Source organism: Hoplias malabaricus, chromosome Y (genome assembly GCF_029633855.1).
Source record: "Hoplias malabaricus isolate fHopMal1 chromosome Y, fHopMal1.hap1, whole genome shotgun sequence".
Lineage (NCBI taxonomy): Eukaryota > Metazoa > Chordata > Actinopteri > Characiformes > Erythrinidae > Hoplias > Hoplias malabaricus.
In genome coordinates this window covers 73,409,645-73,428,892 of record NC_089820.1, presented here as the reverse complement: position 1 = coordinate 73,428,892, position 19,248 = coordinate 73,409,645, and the positions used below count along the sequence as shown (strand labels likewise).

The window sequence follows — 19,248 nt, the reverse complement described above, 5'->3', positions numbered from 1 at the left end:
TTAACTGTCCATAACTAACGCTGCCAAAGGCAAGCTGGCAACCAGAAGGGCACAAGAACAGGAAAGCAGCAAATACCACAGCACACACACACACACATATACATACACATACACACGGTCACCCAACAGAAGCCTATTTACACCACCAAACATACAATTAGCTGAAGGCTTCGAGTCTATTTTATTGCTGCTTGCAAGGTCAACTACTTTGTCAAAGCAGTAAACAACTGCTGCTCATTTTCAAAACAGCAGCAAAACAACTACTTTCACACAAACAGGTATCATATCTACTTTAACACTTTAATTCTACCAAATACTAAAGAAATATTATTCAGGATTTTACATCTAAGTGAACGTTTTGGTATGTCTACATTAAAGGTGAAGTATTCTCGTTTCCACAAGGCAAAACCTTTCTGGGGTCTTAAAGTAGCACTAGTTAAGATCTGGTATTTTTGGTGTACAGTTGCAGAGTGCAATTCACTTGTACAGCACTGTTAAGATATTAAAGAGTGGTGGGAGTAGAGGGGTGTGTGTGTGTGTGTGGGGGGTCCCTACCCTCCTCCAAAACTGACATAGTGCAGTTTCTGTAGTGCTGAACAATAACAGAGGCTCTATTCTCACTATTACAGCTCAGTGGAGCATGACAATGATTTTGAAGCTGTAATATTAAGGCAAAAAGACTACCTAGTGCTTTAAAATATCCCCTGGTCCATTGTAGAAATGTGGAGGACACAGACTACCCTCTATAAAAATAAATTAAAGGGTTTCTGACTTGGTGCAATTAGGAAATGTTTCGTTTTTACATGAATAAAAAGTGAAATGTGTGTGTGTGTGTGTGTGTGTTCTCTTCCCCCCACTGATCATAGAGAGAGAGAGCGTTGATTAGTGTTGATTTCATTGGACGAGCGAGGGGCGAGTGACAGTCTCTCTAAGCCTCTGCGAAAGGCTGCCATTAATCTTGGTCTGGTTTAAGTAGCGTATATTAATTTGTGTCATTTTTTACTAAGTTGGCCTGGGAGAGCTCTCTCTCTCTCTCTCTCTCTCTCTCTCTCTCTCTCTCAGCACGCAGGGTTTTGGGGGGAGAGTCGGTGATTTGGTTTTCATTCAGCGCTTTTTCCGCGACACTTTTGTCGTCAAATGTGGAGCAGCAGGGCGCTGAGTTAAACTAAATGAACTCTGGGGACGTTGGTATGGCAACTGCAGCCGAAAGCAGCGTACATTTTATTTCCTTTTTAACACTTTTTAACGCTGACAGCATGTAAGGTAGTGAATGCATTATGAAAACGTGTTAGTACCAGGGAGGGCACTGGTGTGGCAGCATGGTGGAGTGTTAAGGGAGTCTCTAGGTGCTTTACGATTTGATTTCTATTTGGTCTGCACAGCTGCGAGCAAAACTATTATTATATTATGACATTGTACAATGCTGCAGCAAGATACGACTGCACTGGTCTTTAAAGAATCAGCACAATATAACTTTACCCCGACCTCGAGTGCACAGCACTGAGGAGCAGAAACTCGGGGGGTTCTTTAGCCGTTTTCGCTTCGTTCTCTTTCTCTTTCCGTTCTTTTTTTTTTTTTTTTTTTGGCGCAGCAGGTAGTGTTGCAGTCACACAGCTCCAGGGACCTGAAGGTTGTTGGTTCGATTCCCACTCCGGGTGACTGTCTGTGAGGAGTTGGTGTGTTCTCCCCGTGTCCGCGTGGGTTTCCTCTGGGTGCTCCGGTTTCCTCCCACAGTCCAAAAACACACGTTGGTAGGTGGATTGGCGACTCAAAGTGTCTGTAGGTGTGAATGTGTGAGTGTGTGTTGCCCTGTGAAGGACTGGCGCCCCCTCCAGGGTGTATTCCCGCTTTGCGCTCAATGATTCCAGGTAGGCTCTGGACCCACCGCGACCCTGAACTGGATAAGAGTTACAGATAATGAATGAATGAATGAATGTTTTACTCAGTGCTCTTACTTAACCCCGTCTTTGCGCTCTCACACCAACACAGGTGCAGCGTTGTGATTGCACAGACTCAGACGAGGGGGCGGGCAATTCTAAAGTCTCTGCACTTAACATCAGAAATGATTTATGAATTATATATATTTTTTATATTATATAAATTTTGGCCATATTATCCAGCCCTAGGCAGCACACAGGAAACTGACTGTATGGTCTTATTTCACAGCGTGTGGGTTGGTGAGCTCCATTTTTTTTAAATTCCCATTTATGTTATTTAGGGTATTGTAAACATTTTTTTAAAAAATTCTGTGTAATGCGTTTTATTATCCATAACACACATCAGTACCATGGACACGGTGCCTTTTACACACTGTCCTCTACTCGGAGGAGACTGTAATGTTACTGAATTCTCTCCAAAGCCTTTTACCGTAATCCAGTTGCTTACTCCTTATTTATTTAAATTTTACTGCGGCCAGTAAACAGCGCCGGTCACTAACATCAAACAGACAAAGAAAAACACAAGCTCTGGCATATAATCTCCTCTCGAAAGCCATTTCTCTTGCTGCTAAGTGAGTAGACGTTTCTTTTCCCTGTAATGGAAGAACGGCTAATATCACGGCATCAGATAACCACATTAAATCACGCAGGAAAAAGAAGAGCTGCATGAATTTAGATGCATTCTGGGATATCTCAGGGACATATTATGGAAGTAAAGCACTCCTTCTCTCTATGGACTTCGTTAGGGAGCACTTAAAGAACAACAGCTAAAATGCTCATTACAAAACTGTGGTTAAACATAAGGTATGTTTTATAAATGCAGCAAAGAAATGAAAGAAATTCTGTGAGCTTAAAATCCATGTAAACAACTGTAGATTCTCTTCCATCCTGGAGGATTAATGCATGCCATGATGATGCCCTTCATATAAACACTCTCCTCTTGATGAAAATTTACAATGACACACTAGAAGAATATATATATAAAACGAACCTACAAAGAACAAGACATATATGCTGTGCCTCCACTGCAGTTTTTACTATGTTTAAAATTTTCTAATTGCTTATAAGGGCGGCACGGTTGTGCAGCAGGTAGTGTTGCAGTCACACAGCTCCAGAGGCCTGGAGGTTGTGGGTTCGATTCCCGCTCCGGGTGACTGCCTGTGAGGAGTTGGTGTGTTCTCCCCGTGTCCATGTGGGTTTCCTCCGGGTGCTCCGGTTTCCTCCCACAGTCCAAAAACACGGAATTAGCTCACCTCTTTTAGAGGCACCTATTGTTGACACAGTTGTTTAGTTCTTATAATCTCTAAACAAAAGCACAATCAACCCAGTAATGCACTGTTCACTGAATGTGAGATTGTGGGGTATGAAACCCCCAAGCCCCGGGATGTGGAATGTTAGAGATGAGTTGGTGTGGTGTTTGAGATCCAGAACTGATTCTCCAACATCAGCATTTGACCTCACTGTTTGTGTGTTTGCCATCAAATCCTCACAGCAATGTTCCAATTCATCAGCTGTGAAGCATTCCAAGAGGAGCACCATCTCAGTAGTACTGTGCGATATGAGCGCAAATCAGTATCACAATTATTGGAACATTTTACCTCGATTATGATCACTAAAGCAGCGGTCCCCAACCACCGGGTCGCGACGAGTGATTTTTTCTTTTTTTTAATTATCAGTCTAAATGTTGTTTTATTTTGAAAAGTGACTTCTGTGCGGAATAACGCACAGACGCATACATGCGTAACCCACGGACGGCGAAAGTATGGATCCGCAACCCATTTGTAAACAAACCTGGTGAATGGAGCCTGTCCGTGCTAGAAGAGGATCAACTGCTGGACATTGCAAATGACGGTGGCCTTAAAAGTATGTTTCAAACAACAACTGTGCCAGTGTTCTGTGTTAAAATCGAGGCAGAATAATCCTGAGATCGCCCAAAACGCATTGAAAGCCCTGCTTCCATCTCCAACCACCTCTCTTTGTGAAGCAGGTTTTTCTGCAGTGACCGCAACCAAAACGAAACTACGGAACAGACTGAACGTACGGAACACACTTCGGGTGTCACTGTCTCCCATTACCCCGAGATGGGACCAATGAAATGACCAGTATTGTCACTTGAATCGAGTTTAGTTTTTTATTATAATTATTTCTTATTAGAAAGGATTTTCGTTCAAAAATAAATATTTTCATTTACAGAGATGTTGTTGATTATTAATGTATGAACAAAAGGTTGTTTATTGTGTGTTGATGTTTGCATTTGACATAAGACCACTGTGGATGATTTATTATTAGATTACGTCATTAACGATTATCGAGCAAACGTAGGCCTGAGCATATGAAGGCTGGTCCGTGAAAATATTGTCTTAGATGAAACCGGTCCGTGGTGCAAAAAAGGTTGGGGACCGCTGCATTAAAGGATTATTTTGTTGCCTCATAATTCACTGACGAGGCTTGTACTGTAAATACGCTCCAATATAAAAGCTGAGATGTGTGTTTCTGATGTTGCTCCGTCTCTGTTTCTGAGCTGTGCTCTGTTCATAATTGGTATGTGATTGTTCAGTTTTAAACAGACTGCAGATTAACTTTGGTCGGAAACTGTTTTTTCTCAGTGTTCACATCTTGGCTTCACTAAAGTCAAAACACGTCCAAACCTCAGACACAGCGTTTTTCCTTGAAACGACCTGCTCGAGTTGCTCGGTCCCTCTCTGTGTTTAGGTTCTCCTCCATGTCACTTCCATGAGTCATGGGACTACAGTGTGGTTGTGTGGTTTTAGAGAGAGAAGCATTGCTTTCCTCCTGCGTCGCGTTTGTGTCATGGAGATGTGTGGAGAAACATGGCGTGTGTTTTATTTGGACGCTGATGTCTAATCATCCTCTGGGCCGTGGAAGTGGACATGCCTCAGCGGCGGCGTAATGCTTCCTGTGCATTTGTGTGATTACTCAGCTCCTTCCTGCAATTACAGAGCCTTATAAATTATGCAAATGATGACTGGCGTAATTGAGACGTGTTAATCATGTTTTAAGAGCCTAATTACAGACGTGCATAACGGAGGTGGGAGGCTGTAATTAGTGCCGTTAACAGGTTGAAGAGCCAAACGCTGTCCTGTGTCTTTCAGATGATGTGTTTTCCCTTTTATATCCCCTCACAAATATACAACTTCAAGTTGTTTAAGACCTCACCTGCTTGTCTAAGATATTTACTGTAATTCATTCATCCATCCTCTGTAAGCACTTCATCCTGTCCAGGGTCATGGTGGGTGCAGAACCTACTCGGAGACACTAGAAGCAAGTAAGGAACACTTTCAATCACACCTGTAGACAGTTTCACACAGTGACTCCATCTACAAACATGTGTTTGGACTGTTGGAGTACCCGGAGGAAAACCACACAGACACAGGGAGAACACACCATAAACCCCACAGAGAGTGACTTGAGGAGAGGATCCCTCGCAGGACCCCAAGACCTTGCAGAAGCCTGTAAATGCCGTTACCGTACAGTGCACAGATATTAAAGAGAATCCAGATGTTTGCAGTAACTTGTGCTGAGTTCCTCTGTCAAAGCTAAAGCTGATTAATCACAGCCACTGACACACGCTGGAACAGATACAAGCTTCTGTCTCTCATTCGACAAGAAACACACATTGGGACACGACGGAGTGTGTGAAGAGTGTGTTCGGGAATAAATGTGGGAGGCAGCTGTCAGGGAACAGGACTGGTATTTAAGGCCGGAGTCACCTCTTACGGAAAGTTTACAGTACAGTGAGACACTTCCCGTGTTACTTCATACTGTATTTAGCTCTACATGCGTTGCTACCCCTCTTTCCCCATGTTCATCAATGCTCAGGACCCCCACAGAGTAGGTATGTTTTGAGCAGTGGATAACTTTCAGCGCTGTAGTGACTCTGATGTGATTTTGTGTTAAAGTGTGTTGTGCTGGTACGAGTGGACCAGATACAGCAGTTGCTCCTGGAGATTTTAAACCATGTGTCCACTCACTGTGCACTCTGTTAGACACGCCTACCTTGTTGGACAACCGTTTAGTGTTGGTCATCCTCTAGCCTTTCATCAGTGTACACAGGACTCTATCATATGGATGTTTTTTAATGGTTGGTGGACGATTCACCACATAAATCATAACTGCACTGTGGGGTTCCTGGGTGTTGATGAACAGGGTCAAAAGGGGGTAGCAAAATATGCAGAGCAACAACTGGACTACAGTCTGTAATTGTAGAACTACAAAGAGCTCCTGTATGATCAGTGGAGCTAATAGTGTAGAAATAACGTATCGCATATATACGTTTGGCCATTAACTAATAATGTAATGAGTTTTGGAAGTGTATTTTTTTGACCTCATACACAGGGCCACGCTGTCCTTACACTCTCAGTGTGAGTGACATGGCCACACAGGATCAAATCGCTCTGGACGCTACTTTATCATTTCCAGGAGACGCCCCAATAAAGACACGGCTGTAAATCCTGAACAAGAGTTCACTCACTGATACCGGGAGCTTGTTGCTGTCATTTAAAATGGACATATTCCCCCTTTTCTCCACAGTGGAACACAGTTCTGGTTCTTAATGAAACATCTGTGACCTGCATTGGTCAAAAACCCACAAGCCCCAGAGCGGTGTTCTCCCCTGTCTAAGCAGCCCTGTTCAGAACGCCTGCTTTCAGCACCTGTTCATTTTAATGATAATGAGCCACTCGCTGTTCACACTGACCCGAACGCATAGCAGTGAGGAGTGAGGAGCAGAAGCTCTGGTGTTTAGCCGTTTTCTCTCTGTGCTGCTTCTTCTGCATTTTTGACTCAGTGCTCTTATTGCTTGTGTCTTGTGTCTGTTTTGCTGCATGTTACCTCATCTTTGCATGCCCACATAAAAGCAGGTCCTGCGCTGTGATTGGACAGACTCAGACAAGGGGGCGGGGCAATTTTAAAGTCTCTTTGACGTCAGAAGCATAATCACAAAGACCCATTTTATCCCATGTTTTCTGACTTAGACACACAGTAAACTGACTGTGCATTCTTGTTTCACATTGTGTGTGATGGAATTCTCGTAATCCCCATATTAATGTGAATATGCAGTGCACAAGGGAATTTATCTTATGTCCCCTTTAATGATAAACGAACACCTCTGCTGTAACTCTGTGCAGCTGAACTGAAGGTAAACTGATCCACTACTATCACCTGCAGTGAGAAAGTCAGCAGCTGAAACACAACACTTGGAAATGTTCTATTCACACACACACAAACATACACACCAATGTATGTACATACACAAACTGCCTCTGTGCTAATAATCTGAAGTACTCCAAAAACTAAACCCTCATTGAATCCAGCTCTGTGTTTACACTTGGTCTTCACAGAAAATTATATGAATACACCAACAGAGCATTTCTATTCCATTCTTCATGAGTAAAGAGCAGCTGATTTTAATTTATGTAACAAAATGTAAAGATTCAAGTCTTTTGCAGACTGCACATGCACAGAAATTTTAATATATATATATATATATATCTCCATCCATCCATTATCTGTAACCGCTTATCCAATTTAGGGTCGCGGGGGGTCCAGAACCTACCTGGAATCATCGGGCGCAAGGCGGGAATACACCCTGGAGGGGACGCCAGTCCTTCACAGGGCAACACAGACACACACACATTCACTCACACACTCACACCTACGGACACTTTCGAGTCGCCAATCCACCTGCAACGTGTGTTTTTGGACTGTGGGAGGAAACCGGAGCACCCGGAGGAAACCCACGCGGACACGGGGAGAACACACCTATATATATTTTCCCTATATATATATTTCCCTATATATATAGGGAAAAATATTTAACTATATTTAAATTTTAATATATATATATATATATATATATGTCACGGTGGCGCAGCAGGTAGTGTCGCAGTCACACAGCTCTAGGGGCCTGGAGGTTGTGGGTTCGATTCCAGCTCCGGGTGACTGTCTGTGAGGAGTTGGTGTGTTCTCCCCGTGTCCGCGTGGGTTTCCTCCGGGTGCTCCCACAGTCCAAAAACACACGTTGCAGGTGGATTGGTGACTCGAAAGTGAATGTGTGTGTGTCTGTGTTGCCCTGTGAAGGACTGGCGTCCCCTCCAGGGTGTATTCCCGCCTTGCGCCCGATGATTCCAGGTAGGCTCTGGACCCACCGCGACCCTAAATTGGATAAGCGGTTACAGATAATGGATGGATGGATGGATATATATATATATATAATTTTTTTACAAGTAATCCTGATCTTTCAGCTTTATAGCTCCTGGTCTCAAGCAATGTGTTTGTTTGTTTGCATGTTTTTGTTTGTATGTGTGTGTTTGCCTGTGACATGTTGGCTCAGCTAAGCAACATAAACACAGCAAGTGTCTGGAGCTCATAACAGAACTGTCTTTCTCTCTGCCTGTCCCTTTATATGTCCATCTCCCTGTCTCTTAATTTGTCCATTTGTCTGCTGTACGACTCAGACTAGGACTCATCAGATGAACTCTGGTCCTTCACATATTCTCTCCAGCCAATTTGTGGTCATTTGTTCGGACTGTAACCATGACGACAGAGCTCTGACTGGTCGGCCAGATTTTGTACAGATACATTGATCAAGAACATAGTGCCCTCTTGTGGAGTGGTGACAGCTTATGAAGAATTTAACCATGAGTGAGTGTGTACGTGAGTGAGAAATTATGTGAATGAGTGACTGAATGTGACAGTGTGTAGTTATGTGAGTGAGTATGTATGGGAATGAGTGAGCGAGTGAGTGTCTATGCACTTATATGTGAGTGGGTGAGCTAGCATAAATGAGTATGTATGTGACTGAGTCAATGAATGATTCAGTGGAGGTACGGTGGTCAAACTGGTAGTGTCGCAGTCACACAGCTCCAAAAGTGTCCGTAGGTGTAAGTAAATGTGTGCGTGTGTGTTGCCCTGTGAAGGACTGAAGCCCCCTCCAGGGTGTATTCCTCGTGCCCAATGAATTCGGGTAGGCTCCTGAACTAAATAAGTGGTTACAGATAATGAATGAATGAAGCAGTGATTGACTGAGTATGTATGCAAGAGAATGGGTGTATATAGGTGAGTGAGTTACAAGTCAGTTTCATGAGATGCTTCTTACGTAAAAAAAAAAAAAAGTCACACAGCTCCAGGGACCTGGAGGTTGTGGGTTTGATCCCCGCTCCGGGTGACTGTCTGCGTGTTCTCCCTGTGTCCGTGTGGGTTTCCTCCAGGTGCTCCTGTTTCTTCCCACAGTCCAAAAACAAACGCTGGTAGGTGGATTGGCGACTCAAAAAGTGTCAAAAAGCCATTCTTCTTGCAGGATAGTGGCCAGGTCACTACGTGATGCTGGTGGAGGAAAACGTTTCCTGACTCGCTCCTCCAAAACACCCCAAAGTGGCTCAATAATATTTAGATCTGGTGACTGTGCAGGCCATGGGAGATGTTCAACTTCACTTTCATGTTCATCAAACCAATCTTTCACCGGTCTTGCTGTGTGTATTGGTGCATTGTCGTCCTGATACATGGCACTGCCTTCAGGATACTATGTTTGAACCATTGGATGCACATGGTCCTCCAGAATGGTTTGGTAGTCCTTGGCAGTGACGCATCCATCTAGCACAAGTATTGGGCCAAGGGAATGCCATGATATGGCAGCCCAAACCATCACTGATCCACCCTCATGCTTCACTCTGGGCATGGAACAGTCTGGGTGGTATGCTTCTTTGGGGCTTCTCCACACCATAACTCTCCCGGATGTGGAAAACAGTAAAGATGGACTCAGAGAACAATACATGCTTCACATTGTCCACAGCCCAAGATTTCCGCTCCTTGCACCATTGAAACCGACGTTTGGCATTGGCATAAGGTTTGGCTATAGCAGCCCGGCCGTGTATATTGACCCTGTGGAGCTCCCGACGGACAGTTCTGGTAGAAACAGGAGAGTTGAGGTGCACATTTAATTCTGCCATGATTTGGGCAGCCGTGGTTTTATGTTTTTTGGATATAATCCGGGTTAGCACCCGAACATCCCTTTCAGACAGCTTCCTCTTACGTCATCAGTTATATATATATATATATATATATATATATATATATATATATATATATATATATATATATATTAATGATATATATTAAAATTTAAATATAGTTAAATATTTTTCCCCTGTAAAGGAATAGCAAAGGGTAGAACTTAATGAAATTGTGCCGTTGAGTCTGTTTACGAACAAATCTCTGGATTTAACTGCTCCCATCCCAAAGCTCCAGAGACTCCCAGCTAAAACAGCCAAGAACAGAACAAGTCTGTAATAAACAATGACAAAAAGAAGAGAAACAAAAGGGGAAAATCTGAATTACTGGACAGAACGAGTGTGTGCTAGTGTTTCCGGTCGATCAGAGCTCGGCAGATTTTCAGTAAATGTCATAGCGGCAGAGATTTGAGAGGCTTTCTGGTCGTCGGTGGATTTTAGCAGCGTCTGTGTGATAGCAGTGTGAAATTACACCCTGCGTTAAAGGCAAATAGAGAGTTGCACAACTTTCAGAGATGATTCTGAAGAGGAGACCACCGCAGTCCACTGAGAAAAGATCTTTACAGATTAAACATAAGCTTAAAGCCATATCTACACATTCACACACACACACCTCTATAGCAGTTATAGAGAGAGCCATTTAAATTCAGAATGGATGGACATTTATGATTAAAAACCTAGTGTCTTTTTTAAAAAAATAGTGCACTTTCTGTCTCTCTCTGTCTTTACGGCAGAAATAAAAATATAAAAGGCAAAAGGTGGCGGATGTAAAAGAGGGCAGGTGGCGAATACACTTTGAATTCTTATTTATTAAAGCATTCTACTTATTATTAATAAATAGAATGCTTATTTATGAAAGTATTCACTTTTTAGTGCATATCTGTACATATTTACTGCAGAATAAACCTGGGTTAAAACATAAATGGAAAAGTGTCTGTTAAAAATTAGCTATGAATTTTAACACAGTTTTGGAGAATATTGGAAATAAAATAAGTACAATTATTTAAAAAAATAATAAAAAAAATTAAAGTTTGTTTTTATTTAGTATTTTGCACCACAACAACAACTTGAAGTTGTTGGACATTACTAAATACACACCAGGCAGAGCTGAACAATATGAAAAAACACCTAATTGCTATTGTTCTGGCCAATATTGCAATTGAGATTTAAACTGTGATGTGTTTTCCAGAAATTATGGTCCAGGTCTATATTTAAAGCTAAGACCAAGAAGATCTGGGGTTAATTGTGTAGAGCGCCATACGGTCAGTCAGTTGTGGTTGTGGTCATGTCCACAGCACAGCGATGGCTGCCTCTGATTGGTTTAAATCTGTTATAGAATCTAAGCATCCTCCATTTAAAAGACATTAGTAAGACATTAGCCATCAGGCTAGAATTAAAATGGCAGCTTTTTTATATTGTGAAAACACAAACTTTCAGTCCTAATACACTTCAATATTTGAACATTTTAATGATCAGTATGTAAGTATTATGTATTTATTTGTGTGTGTGTGTGTGTGTATGTGTGTGTGAGACAGTGAGAGAGAGAGACAGATGTGTGCTAGTGCATATGTGAGAACGATGACATGCATATGCGCAGTTCCCAGGGCAGAGGCGAACACTTCACTGAAATAATGATGGCACCAAAACGATACATAAACACCTGCCACTATAAACCCCACAACAAACCCTGCACTCACTCACACACACACTACATCAACACACACTACCTTATTCTAAACTGAACATCAAGACCTAAGATTAATGTGCAGCCGTTTGTGTCCCATTCTATCGGTAAAACTTTTCTATGTATATTATATTTGCTGTGTGTAAAAGCAATGAAAATCACTCTTTCAAAGAGATGTCAATACATTTTTGGATGCGTAGTGTACCTCTCCTTTTCTTGTCTACAGTGGGCTAATTTTAGCATGCACGAACTGGCTTCAAATGACTGGAAAATGACTGTAGAACTTAAACACGTCCTTTCGTAGCTTTCCTCACACCTCATTTTTGTCACAAAGTGTAAACACAAAAGTGAGGGCTCTAAAAACTCAGCATTGCAGGCTCAGAGCTTTAATGACTGTTTCTAAACAGACGCCCATCACACGTAAGCAGCACACTTCTGATCGGATGCATCTAATGAAGTCCTGAGAGAGAAAATCAGCAGCAGAAGTGCAACTGAAGAACCTGATGGTTGTGATTACATTAAATAACAACAAAAACAAAGGCTCTGTTTAGTTTTTGCTTGGGTTTTTGGGGAGAAAGGGAGGAGGCGTATATCAGCTAAGTGCGTTGAAGTATGAAACAGATAATCCCGACAAAAATCAGAGCACCAGACAAATGTTTGGTGATGTCATGTGCTGAAAAAATGAAAACCAAAATAATGTAAACCTAATCCCGTCTTTACCCTGTCTTCCCATGTAAATCTAATCCAGTTTAACTGCATCTCCCCTGTAAATCTAATCCAGTTTAACTGCATCTCCCCTGTAAATCTAATCCAGTCTTTACTGCATCTCCCCTGTAAATCTAATCCAGGTTTACTGCATCTCCCCTGTAAATCTAATCCAGTCTTTACTGCATCTCCCCATGTAAATCTAATCCAGTCTTTAATACATCTCCCCCTGTAAATCTAATCCAGTCTTTACTGCATCTCCCCCTGTAAATCTAATCCAGTTTAACTGCATCTCCCCTTTAAATCTAATCCAGTTTAACTGCATCTCCCCTGTAAATCTAATCCAGTCTTTACTGCATCTCCCCATGTAAATCTAATCCAGTCTTTAATACATCTCCCCCTGTAAATCTAATCCAGTCTTTACTGCATCTCCCCTGTAAATCTAATCCAGTCTTTAATTCATTTCTCTATGTAAACCTAATCCAGTCTATACCTCGTCTCTCTATGTAAACCTAATCCAGTCTTTACCTCGTCTCTCTATGTAAACCTAATCCAGTCTTTACCTCGTCTCTCTATGTAAATCTAATCCAGTCTTTACCTTGTCTCTATGTAAACCTAATCCAGTCTTTACCTTGTCTCTATGTAAACCTAATCCAGTCTTTACCTCATCTCTCTATGTACATCTAATTCAGTCTTTACCCTGCAATTCATTCATTCATTGTTTGTAACCGCATCGTGGTTGGGTCCAGAGTGGTGTTGTGGTGGGTCCGGAGCCTACCAGGAATCATTAGGTGGAAGGTGGGAACACACACTGAAGTGGGCGCCAGTCCTTCACAGAGCGACAAACACTCACACAATCACTCCCTTTACCCTGTCTCCCCATGTAAATCTAATCCTGCCTTTAACCTGTTTCCCCATGTAAATCTAATCCAAGGAGTTGCTACTATGTTTATGAGGTATTACTCCTAGCCTTTTGGAGCAGAGGCTCTCTCTCTCTCAACTATAGAAGCTCGGCAGGTTTGTCGTTGCCAGGAACTGTGGGAAGGGAGTCTGGAGCAGGAAAGTTAAAAAAAAAAAAAAAAAAAAGCCAGGAAGAGGTCCAAGTCACTTTGTTCTTCATCTTGGAGACGAACTCTGAGTGAACCCAGCCAGTTCAAAGAGCCAGGCATAACTCTCTCACTCTCTCATTCTCTCTCACTCCTAAACAAGACCAGGAGAAAAGCCTTCCCACCAGCCCCCTGTTCACTTTACTTTTTCCACAGCAACCCGTCCAAGCGATCTTCTCTGGGTCAGAACTTTACTCTGATTGAGAAATGCAGGGACTCTACTAATGCAGCTGCTTTTACCATCTGGAACAGAGCCAGGTTCTACTTCTGAGCAGCAAAAACCTAAATTACACTTTGGAGGTAATCAGGAGGAAAAAAGCTTTCCACAGTCATTACGATTTTTCATGACAAAAATAAAGAGAAATTAACCTCTCTAGAAGAAACACAGTGAATGCTGTAGCGTACAATTTGCTTTACATTTGTATGTTGAAAACAAGTTTTTTATTGTCAATGTTGTGACACAACCTCGTATCTCCTACAATATTTGAAAGCATTCAAAAGGGGCTAGTGGTCCTTTATGTTATTCAACAGTATCAGTATAAATCGGCCGAAAAATTTTTATTGCCCCAATATATTTCCACATGAACATCATAATCCCAGTTTACGCTCTATAAGAAGTGGCTGTCCTACTTTTGAGAATAAATGCTGACATTGCAAATCTTCATGTGGAAATGAACATACATATTTGACTAAATTAACTGAACTGAAACAGCTCAAGAAAATGCTGAGGTGTTTGTCAAAGCAGCAGCAAATGTTATTCCAAAAATAACATTTCTAAACCATTTGAGCCAGCTGTTTTCGACCCAACACAAACAGCGAAGCAGCCATGTACTTTGTAAGATTCGGAACAAAAACAAAAATCATGTATCACCTTCTATAACTATTTTCTTCACAGAAAAAAACATACTCTTTTCTCCAGAATTATCTGAGACATCAACTATATGAAGTATTTTTCCCATGCCTTTGCCCAAGCATCTCAACACACTTGGAGGAGAATAGTAAAAAAAAAAAAAAAAGAAATTAGGATTCAAACCACAATATCAGCACCAGGATTTACCTCTGCTTGCTATTTTCAACATAACCTTTTAGTTTTTAATAACATTTAATAATAAAATGAAATGTTCTCACACAAGAAAGGACAGCAAAACAACATAGAAAGATGCACAGAAAAACAAGACTTGGTATTTTATCTTGTGGTATTTAAAACTGTGGGCATAATAAACCAACTGTGTTGAGTTTTAATCAATAATAATCTAAGAAAACATACAAAGGGTTATAGTTTCTCAAACTCACTATTAAAAAGTCTTTAATCTTTAATAAGATTTAATATAAAGAAAGTCACTTCACTTTTTATTTTGAAGAAGAAACCCTTATTATAATGTAATAAGCCTCAAAATAAATTTAATTTTAATGGTTAAATATTCTGACACACATTGTCACAAACACAGCCAGAGGACAAAATAATGGGATAAACTTGTATATTCCTTAGACACAGAAATTGAAGGTAATGTCAGTCTAAAGCTCAATGCAATAATCCAACGTCTAGTCAATAAAGTGCAAAAACATAGCACCACACATATTCCTGACACATTTCCATGTTTATACTTAAACATCAAGTTAAATAACACCAGTCAACATTATGTAAGGTATCCAGTCTAAGCCAGTTGTACTCCTACACTTATACATATTTTAAAACCTGTATTTAGAGTAGAAATCCACTGTGTTATGTGTTTTATATGAATAACTTTAGTGCTGCACCTTTTGACGGCAGAGGATGTAAAAACATGAATGGACTCACCAGTTTTTTCCTTAATTTCACACAAAACGTTGAAAAGTGCAGGTTTCATTCTGTGGCAGTTCAGCGCATGTTTCCTACAGATAAAATAATAAAATAACAATGCTTCAGAAAACGTGACCTGTCAAGAGCTTTTCAAATCTGTAAAAATAGAAAAACTGACATTTAAAAGAAGTGACAGCTTGAGCACACGACAAACAGGTAAATTAAATACGACCCCGCAGTGACAAATGGCAGGAATTGTGATTTGCTCTCAGTCAGCCATCAACGCCTGAAGAATGAGCGACAGAAACACTGACAGAAGCAGGAGGAAATGGGTGGGAAGGCTTTACTGTAGGTGTGATGTGGGTTAATTTTGCTTTACACATTTTATTTTATTTGTAATTTGTGATTACTCCAGGTTTAACCTCTTAGTACTGGCAGAATCCAGTACAAAGCTCTGCTGTTGGTTTTGAAGCTGTCAATGGACCTGGCCTGGGCATAGTGTGGACATGCTCTGTGCTTATACTGCATCAACATCTCTCAGTTCAGCTTCCTCTAACTGTTTCCTGGTTGGTCTCTGCTTAAACTAAAGGTGGAACATGCATTTGCTGTCGATGCTGGCACACAACTTCAGTGATCAATTTTTAATACAAGCTTAAAGCTTTCTTCTCCCGGCCAACGTTTGGTAACTGCTGCGAGCGTGATGCTGATGAAGCATTGTGTGATGAGGTGTCAGTGTGTTGACCATGTGTAGAAGAAAACTGCTGGGAGAAATCGTGCTGTTTCAGTGAATTTAAATGTGCTAAATATATAACAAAATATATATTCCTATTTACTACGTCTTTATGCTTTCCTAAACTTTACAGATTTCATTCCATAAACATGCTTTAATTCATCCACCAGAAAGCTAGCATTAATCCACATCTTCAAAAAAACAGAATTAAAGCGTTCACAGTAAAAGAACACAAAGTAATTTTTAATAATATAAAAAGTATTCTTTTACATATTCATGTTTACTTAACTCTGATTTGTTCAGTTAAGCATGTTTCTAAATCAGATTTAAGATTCTTTTCTTTCACCAATATACGTCTTAATCCAAAATTTAGTCTACAAAATTAAACCTAAACCCAAAGTAATTTTGCCATATTTAGATAAAGTGCACTTGTTACTGAATATTTGGATTCACACTGAATGTGCTAATTGTACAAAAATCCAGATTACACTGTTTATATTTGCAAAATAAATGTTTCCTTTTGTTGATGCAGTGATAGGGACAATTAATGATATTGTGTGAAATTTATAATCATATGACAATCAAAATACTTCTGTTTTAATATTGGAAAACAAACAGGTATGTGTGAAAAATGGTGATTTGGAGCTCAACTGATCCTCAATATAGGCAATTTAATATTTATTAAAGGCTGGTGTGTTGATAAAAGACAGATGAAGTAGAATGGAAATCCAGGAGTAGTGTTAAGAGTGGGAATAACACCAATAACTAGAATATTGTAGTAATAACTAGTAATTAACAAGATTTTCAACATGATTCCTATAGTATCATTAATTTGCAAATAAATTAAAATATGACACAAAGGTATTTCATATTGATATAAATTATAGGAATATTATGAGACAATATACAGTTGTCCACAAGAGACCACCCTTTATTCATCAAATTTCAAGGCAGAAAAGTAATAGTTATTTATTATTCAGAAAATAGTTCTTAATATATTTGGCCTAGACATGAGATTATCTATTTGCTTAAAAGACAAAAGTCAAATATATTTTCAAAAAAATTCAAAGCTTTAAAGTGGGGACCCATAACAGTCGTGAAGGCCTGTCTTCTTCACCAAAAAATGTCCACATCAAATAAACATTAAAATGTTCATTTTAGAGACAGAGGAGTAAATCCAACTCCCCTCGCTTCAGATCTGAACCCATCCACAGCTGCGTGTTTACACTGTTCATTCACTGTGAGAATATCTCAGTATGGGTCTGAAAGGATGTGCCGCCCTTATTGAGAAAAGGAAATAGACACAAAAGATTGGGAAAAAAAGCAGCTGTATTTGTTCCTAAAGAAACAGATTGGCCATGCCAAAGTCTGGATGTGTTTGTACATTGCGTGATCTTAAAAACGGAGAATGAAAACAACTTCTAAGACTTTGGAGGTGTGTAAAAATAAAGTTGTGTGGGGGAAACTGAAAGCAAGAAAACTGGACACATTAAATGCTGAACATGAATTGAACATTATATTTTCTTCTGAAACTGGTATTAATTTATTATTATTACTATTATAGGGTGGTCTCTGGCTTTTGCACCGCACTACAATAACACGGATTTGCACAGCACTAATTAGATGTTTTTTAGAGGTTTTAACCCTTAATACACATCGTATAGGTTTCTTAATATACCAGCTAAAGACACTCAGACGCTTCATAAGCTCACCTGGCTTGAGCTTCGTCCAAACTCTGGTCTGTTATGGTCATAATTTGCTGTAAAATATCTCCGATGTCCTGTTTCCGACCCTCGGGCTCGGAGCCGTCCGGGATGTGCTGCCCGAGGCCCGGGTGTCCGGCCAAGCCCACGCCGTGAGAGTGCATTAGCCTCGTCTGCTCGTCCATCCTTCCTCCGTGGTCCTGTATCTTTTTTTTTTTTTTTTTTTTGCTTGTTTTGGGTTCTTTTTTCCTTTCTGTTTCACACAAAAAGACACCACCACCTTCTCCTCTTAGACCCTCTCACACTTCTTTATTGATGTGTTTTTCTCCTCAGGAAAGAGAAGTGAAGTTACAAGAATCTGGGGATTTTTTTTCTCCTCAGGGAGGAAAGAAAAGAACACGAACTGACTCCTCTTCTCTTCTTTTTCTTTAAGGTAAATATATTTATTTTTGCCGCCCCCTCCACGGTTACAGAGAAACAGACAACGAGAATAAAGAAGATAAAGAGGGAAAAATACACAGAGAAAGAGAGAGAAACAGAAAAAAAGAAGAACGTGCCGCCGTTCACAGCTGTTTTTTAGTGGGGAAAAATCTCTGAAATCTGATCAGGCGCCAAGAAAAACCAAGAAAGCCACTCCTGCTGAGGGGAAAAATGAGGAAAAACTTTGAATACACCCACTGTCCATGCGTTTAAGTCGACATTCTTCGCTTTTGTGACTTTAAATCCTGATTTTTTTTCGAGTTTTCGGCTACGAATGCCGCGTCTCTGAGAGGAAAGCTAAAGATGCTAACAGCGACAGAAAAATACGCCGAACTGAAGCGCGAGCTCCTGCGCGTTCGTTCGAACACTAACTGACACTCACCACATAACAACACAAGCCCCGCCCACCTCAGCCTCTCCGCGATATGATTCGACAGAACACGCATTCTGGCCCCGCCTACTCCGCCTCCCCACATGTCAATCATGCGCAGAAGTGGGCGTGGTCTCCCGTCAAAAGCTGGACAATAACAGAGCGCTGAAGGGAATGTGAACATAAAAAATACGTAGTTAATCCATATACTTCTTTATATACATCAATCAGCTGTAACATTAAAACCACCTCCTTGTTTCCACTCTCTCTGTCCATTTTATCCGCCCCTGCATTCCTACAATTACAGACTGTAGTCCTGCAGTTGCTCTGAATACTTTTTTAAAATATTGGTCAGGACCACCAGAGTGCCATTAATTTGATATGTTAGTGTGTGTTGCTGTCTAAATGAATCATACACAGAAATGCTGCTGGTAAAGTGGACAATGAGTGTAGAAACACTCATTTTAAAGTTATTGGTGATTGATAAATAATGATAATCTGTTCAGACGTAAGATACTTTAGCAAAATTACTGATTTGTTAAAAGGTTTATCAGTTCCCATTCATTGCTGGTGGACTGCTGTTGTTCACATATAATAATACTACTACTACTAATAATAATAATAATTATTATTATTATTATTCATTTATTCATTATCTGTAACTGCTTATCCAGTTCAGGGTAGTGGGGGTTCCAGAGCCTACCTGGAATCATTGGGTGCAAGGCA

General features: G+C 40.6%; 1 protein-coding gene across 3 annotated transcripts in view; it reads right to left on the bottom strand.

Moving 5' to 3' along the window:
- The window catches only part of LOC136678170 (pre-B-cell leukemia transcription factor 1-like), a 78,170-nt gene extending 59,700 nt beyond the window's left edge, over window positions 1-18,470 (bottom strand). For all 3 annotated transcript variants that reach the window (XM_066656095.1, XM_066656096.1, XM_066656097.1), the window contains exons 1-2: window positions 17,682-18,470; window positions 15,258-15,331 (exon numbers count right to left, since the gene is read on the bottom strand). In XM_066656095.1, coding sequence (XP_066512192.1) covers window positions 15,258-15,331; window positions 17,682-17,857 — 250 coding nt within the window. In that variant the 5' untranslated portion in view covers window positions 17,858-18,470. The remainder of the gene's footprint in view (window positions 1-15,257; window positions 15,332-17,681) is intronic.
- Between the last annotated feature and the right edge of the window lie 778 nt (window positions 18,471-19,248).